At 49.8% G+C, this 5,946-nt stretch overlaps 1 protein-coding gene across 1 annotated transcript; it reads right to left on the bottom strand.

Annotated features, from left to right (window-relative positions):
* Positions 1–324: 324 nt before the first annotated feature.
* LOC129500604 (cationic amino acid transporter 3-like) lies at positions 325–5,276 on the bottom strand. Its single transcript, XM_055311213.1, has 11 exons — positions 4,868–5,276; positions 4,190–4,348; positions 3,020–3,197; positions 2,702–2,814; positions 2,313–2,535; positions 2,031–2,170; positions 1,829–1,931; positions 1,444–1,646; positions 1,085–1,251; positions 699–807; positions 325–531 (listed from the first exon to the last, which is right to left on the bottom strand). Exons 1-11 carry the CDS (start codon positions 5,238–5,240, stop codon positions 413–415), a joined length of 1,887 nt encoding a protein of 628 aa, XP_055167188.1. The 5' UTR covers positions 5,241–5,276; the 3' UTR covers positions 325–412.
* Between the last annotated feature and the right edge of the window lie 670 nt (positions 5,277–5,946).

Genomic DNA, 5,946 nt, shown 5'->3' with positions numbered 1-5,946 from the left:
AGCGATTTTTTTAAAATTAAGAAAATAAAAACTAAAGTATAATTCTTGACGCAATATAGAAGTGAAACCTGCATTTTCTTCCCATGTGGCAATCTGTGTTTTTGCTGGATTAATAGGCACAAGAAGGCACTTCTTATGCAGGCAATATTTATTCCTTCCTCTGGTTGCTGATTACATTGCTGGTACCTTGTAAAGATTCATCTTGCTGCACATTTATGAAGTATGCAATTTTAAACTTTTAAAAGTTTACTTAAAAATTAAACAAGATTAAAGGCATTTGTGTCCACCGGCAATAAATACAGAGCTCTAAACACATCCCACCTTTACACTCCATATAGGCTCAAAGTCTCCCTTGAACCAGAAGATACCTCCAGTGTATGGAGGGATTCCACACAGCATCTGTTTCTTGTGGTTAAGCTAACTCAGCACCAGGGATGTTTTTGTCAAGAGTTTGGGAGCTTGAGGCTGGTGACTGTTCATCACTGATTTCCAAGCTGTGTCGGATCCCATATCCAAAGTATATGGCAAATCCTAGTAGGGAAATGAGACAAAGTGGTGGAAAAGTAGGCACTCCTCCAACTTAGAAGTGCCCAACAGGCCACCTACTATGGCCTCTGAGACAGTTTTTAGAAAAGGTAGTAGGAAGAGGGTTGAGTTGTGGCCCTTAAGAAGCCTCTTTTCTTCAGAAAGCCACTTACCAATCACCATCCAGACGCCAAATCGGGCCCAGGTCCCAGAGGTCATCTGCATCATCAAGTAAACATTCGCAAAGATGCTCACCAGTGGGAGCACAGGCAGAGCAGGGACCTGTGGGCAAAATCAGTTAATCCCTGAACACAGCACAGATGTCTGAAAGGGAGATCCCCATGTGGGTGGGAAGACTCCAGTCCTATGCTGTACCTTCAGTGCCTGCTCATATCCCACCAAAGTACCCACTGGTCTAGCTGAGTGTGGATCAAGGAACAGTTCATTATTTTAGCAACTGACTATTTTCTTCCCTGACCCAGCCCAGAGTGGTAAGACTTCAAAGCATACAGAGTTCATTCACTCAGGGTGGGTCGTCTGGGGGCATAAAGTCACCTACCTTGAAGTGAAGAGGAGTGGGGTTCTGGGGCTGTCTCCAGATGATGAAAGTGAGCCCAATAATGAGCAACAGCAGCAGCACACACCCTGTGATATACACCGGGTCTCCAGAGAACAGATGGCTGGGCCACTGGGCCAGTATCAGGCACAGGATTGTCAGCAGGAGAGCTGCAAGGGTCAAGTTGGAAGAGAACAGGTCCAACTCCAGAAGATGTTAACAAATATGTCAAGGCCCCGGGTCACACCCTACCTCAAACTACCCCCATTAAGAAGGGGCACCATCTCTCTGAGCCTCCTCCTTGGCTGCCAAAGACACACAGTCCCACCCATCTCACCATAGACAGAAATCCCACTGCTCACCAAGCAGTAAGGCACATCCATAGGCAATGTGGCCAGATTTCAGAGTTGGGGTGGTGTTGACTGGGTTACAGAGACTCCACAGAGCTTGTACGGTTCCTGCTTCAGGTATAGATTTCAAAGAACTTGCTTGAGGTGCAGGCTTTCTCTCAATTATTTCCATCTCCGTTTTCTCGTTCTTGCTTAAATTCTGGTCTGGCTGGTACCTGAAATGACAGGTATTAAGACAATACCAGCCCCTGTTCACGCAACATCAGGCAGCCTGATCCACCTTTTCCCTCCCTGAGTGCCACAGTTTACTTAGGAGGCAGCATGAAGCAAAGACGATTAGCTCCTCATCAAACCCAATGAGTCCAAGAACCCCCAGTCAGATGCAGTGGAGTCTCACCTGAGAACAAGAACGGAAAAGACCACCAGGGAGTAAGCAAGCAAGGTCCCAATCGACATCAGGTCCACAAGATCACTGAGCTCAAAGAAGAATGCCATGAACGCTAGAATGAGGCAGAAACAACGTGGGGGAGGGGATGAGGAACCACTGGAAATATCCAAGTAAGGGAAATAGATCGAAGGAGTGGGTTTTGTTTCCTCACCTGCAAAAGTTCCAGACACTATGGTGGCCATCATGGGTGTGTGCGTGCGGGGATGAATCCGGGCAAGTCCCCGGAAAAGGAGCCCATCATCTGCCATTGCATAGATCACTCGAGGCATGGGGAACATGGTGCCCAGGAGGCTGGAGGAGAAAACGAGAAAGTTTGTGAGGAGCAGGGCAGACCCCAACCGGCGTGGGGTCAGGTGGCTCTCCCTCTCATCTCTCAATCCCAAGGGCTGGGATAGCTGACAATCTCCCAGACAGGGAGAAGGCAGACACGGACCTGGATGAAAGAGCACAGAGAGTTCCAGCAGCCACGGTATATCTGGCAGGGGCCCATCCCACATAGAGAAATGCCTGTGGCAAGGGGCTGCCCGGATGAATCTGGTAGTAGGGCATCATGAGGGTGAGTGCCGCTGAGACACCAAAATATGCCAAAAAGCAGATGAAGAGTGAGATTATGATGCTCAAGGGTATGGAACGCTGAGGATCACGGGCTTCTTCTCCTGCAGGATGGGTGGAAGTACCAGGTCAGGAAAACATGGGGGTGAAGGTGCAAAATCCTCTTCCCTCTTACACCTTCAATAGGCTACCCTACCCTCCTATCAACCCTTTGCCCAAGGGCAGCCCAACTGTGCCCAAAGCCCTGATGGGACAGAATGTCCATGTTACCTGTAGTGGCAATGCAATCAAAACCAATGAATGCATAGAAACATGTAGCTGCTCCGTGGAGAATCCCTTCAAAGCCAAAAGGCATAAACCCTCCAGAGCCCAGAGGGCCCAAGCTGCAGTGAGAAGGCACAAGGAAGGACAAGGGTGTGTGTATTCAGCCATCTCTACTGACGGCTTAGTCAATACCGTAAATCCTGGGCTCCATTACCCTTGCTCATCATCTGGATCCACCAGCCCACCATATTCCTCTTTATTCCCCATGGTGTTCCCAGTTGTACACCCCACACACATTACCATACCCAAGAGTGCCCTCCTAACCTAGAAGTGTCATTGGAGGCAGACATGGCCAGTTTGTAGTCCTCTTCAGTGAGCTGCCAATGGTGTAGATCACCCTTAATGAAGCCAGAGAGGATGATGAAGCTAAGAACCAAAACGTTCACACCCGTGAACACCTTGGTAAACAGAGCCGACTCACTAGCTCCCAGAACCAGGAGTCCTGTGGGAAAGATGGAATATGAAATATCCAAAATAACTAAACCCATATGACAGAAAGCAAGACCGATGGTCGCCAGGGGCTGAGGGGAGAGGGGATGGGCAGTGCCTGCTTAGTAGGTATGAGGGTTCCTACTGGAGGAGGAAGACCAGTCCTGCAGAGCAGTGGTGACTGGTCCTTTGGAGTTTGTTTTTTTTTTAATATTTATTTATTTATGATAGACATAGAGAGAGAGGCAGAGATACAGGAGGAGGGAGAAGCAGGCTCCAAGCCAGGAGCCCTACGTGGGACTCCATCCCAGGACTCCAGGATTGCACCCTGGGCCAAAGGCAGGCGCTAAACCGCTGAGCCACCCAGGGATCCCCCTTTTGGGGTTTGGAACTACATGAAGGTGCACATCTCTGTGCCCTCTAAGATGACTAATTTCTTATTGTGGTAATCAGTTTGTGACATACACGCGTGCCAAAGCACCGTGTTATACACCTTGGACTTGCACAATGTCGTCCATCAATTAAATCTCATAAAGCCAGGAATAATAAAATGAAGTGGTTAATTTCATGTTGTGTGAATTTCACCTCAATTAAAGAAAAAAAAAACAACTTTGGTCTCAGTGCAGAAGAAGAAACCCATCAAAGTAAATGATTCTCAGCTGGGGGGTGACTTTGTTCACCAAGAGACATTTGGTAATGTCTGGAGACATTCTGTCACAGTTTGGGGGTGTAGGTCCCACTGGCAGCTAGTGAGTAGAGGCCAGGGAAGCTGCTCAACATCCAACAATGATTAAAACACACACGCCAGTCATGCACAGGACAGCCCTTCACACCAAAGACTGATCCAGACCAAAATGTCAATAGTGCCCAGGGACAGACCCAGTAGTCTAAGATTTGCCTTCCTGTTTCTCACTGCAGACCCTCCCTCCCAGTGCTGCTCACCATTCCATGCATAGTTCCCCCTCCACACCCCACTCTTCCTACCCTAGATGATCCTGGCCTCACCAGTGAGCAGCAGCACCAGGCCCAATGCGAAGAAGTCCAGGTGTGTGGCCAGCACGTGGGGGGCCTGCAGAGAGAAACTTCCCTGCAGGACCCGAGAGACCTGGTTCCCAGTCAAATCATCGAAGGCAGAGCTCCAGGCCCTGGCCACACTGGCAGCACCTGTGGGAGTAGTAGGACAAATATTCCCTGACGAACATAAACTGAACTCCTACTATGAACTATGGAATATCTTTTTTGGGAGAGAAAGAAACCAGATGAAATACTTAATCTCTAAGAGTTTCCTTTCATGGGGTGGGGAAAGCAGATACAGGTGATTCATAAAATAGGTCAACTAATTAATACAGTAAGAAAGAGATGGAGGTTATTGCAGGCAAGAAAAAAGAGAGGCTGGGGAACAGGGGATGAGCCTTGCCAAACCTGTCTCCCTCTCTCCCACCTGAGCTCTGCCTCCCCATGTCCTAGAGTCCGCATTCTTGCCCAGTTTCATTGTTCTAGGAAAGCAGGATGGAACTGAATAGAGGAAGTTTGGGGGTTTTCCTGCACTATTACCCACCTACCCCTGACAAGGTGGATGACAAAGTGCTCAGGATGGAGAGTGAAGCCCCAGCACCTCTCCTCTCTGAGCCCCCGGCTCAAACCTTGAGTCTCTGGCTCCCCACACCGTCCCCGCCATCTCACCAATGACATAAGAGAGTATGAGGTTCCAGCCAGTGATGAAAGCACACAATTGTCCCACTGTGACATAGCTGTAGAGATACGCAGAACCGGAGCCTGGCACGCGGGCCCCAAACTCCGCATAGCAGAGCCCGGACAGCACAGAAGACAGGGCTGCCACCAAGAAACAGATGATGATCGCCGGCCCAGCTTTGTCCTTGGCCACTTCACCAGCCAGGATGTATACACCTGCTCCCAGGGTGCTGCCCACACCTAAGGCCACCAGATCTAGGGTGTTCAGGCACCGGGCCAAGTGACTCTCAGCCCCCTGCTTTGGCCCCAGGGGCCGCCTGCGCAACAGCTTCTGACCAAACTGGCAAACATGCTGACACAGCATCCTCAGTGGAGCTGAGTGGAGGACGCCAAGATCTGCAGAGAGAACAAGAGAAAGCTGTCAAGAACACCCATCGCCCATGGCCTTGGGGGTCATCAGACAGAAGACCAATCCTGCAGAGCACTGGTGACAGGACATCCTGGGCAAGTCACTCATCTCTGCACTTCCATTTCCTCAAATGAGAGTAAGACTTTTAATACATTTCAAAGTTACCAGGAGGGCTACTTGAAAAGAAGCAAGCAAAAGCTTCCAGGACAGTGCCTGGTACTCGGTAAAGCTTGTCCCTATTCGCTGAGGGGACAAGAGCCCTGACTCCTGAAGCCAGAACATCCAGGTTCTCACATCAGCCATCTGATTTCACACAAGCCACCTGCCACTCTTTGGCCTGCCATCCATAAAACAGGGGAGATCATCATCGTCATTACTCCCTCTCTCCCGTGTTAGGTGTGAAGCGACGCTTGCTTTGCCAGGCTTGGCGATCAGAGAGCTCACACTCCACACATTTCTACACCAAGGATCCTGCAACCTGTAGCTTTGCCTCATTCGCCTGCAGAGCAAAATGGAATTGGAATTTTGAGCTGGGGCAGAATGAGACGGAATTTGCAGGGAGGGAGACTAGCCTGGCTTGGGCAGAGCAGGAAACCAGAATGACCTCCCAGTTGCCTGGAGGGAGGTAGGACCTCTCCGAAGCAGAAAGACAGGCCTGCTT

This window comes from Nyctereutes procyonoides, unplaced genomic scaffold (assembly GCF_905146905.1).
Source record: "Nyctereutes procyonoides isolate TBG_1078 unplaced genomic scaffold, NYPRO_anot_genome, whole genome shotgun sequence".
In the NCBI taxonomy this organism is placed as follows: Eukaryota; Metazoa; Chordata; class Mammalia; order Carnivora; family Canidae; genus Nyctereutes; species Nyctereutes procyonoides.
The sequence above is the reverse complement of the archived record's forward strand: the minus strand, read 5'-3'. Positions and strand labels throughout refer to the sequence as shown.

Excerpts from the sequence above, each read along its gene's own strand:
- LOC129500604 (XM_055311213.1), bottom strand. The coding sequence starts at position 5,240 with ATGCTGTGTCAGCATGTTTGCCAGTTTGGTCAGAAGCTGTTGCGCAGG. Across the intron at positions 4,349-4,867 it reads CATACTCTCTTATGTCATTG|GTGCTGCCAGTGTGGCCAGG; the intron begins GTGAGATGGCGG and ends CTACTCCCACAG. Across the intron at positions 1,932-2,030 it reads AGTGTCTGGAACTTTTGCAG|CGTTCATGGCATTCTTCTTT; the intron begins GTGAGGAAACAA and ends GCCTCATTCTAG.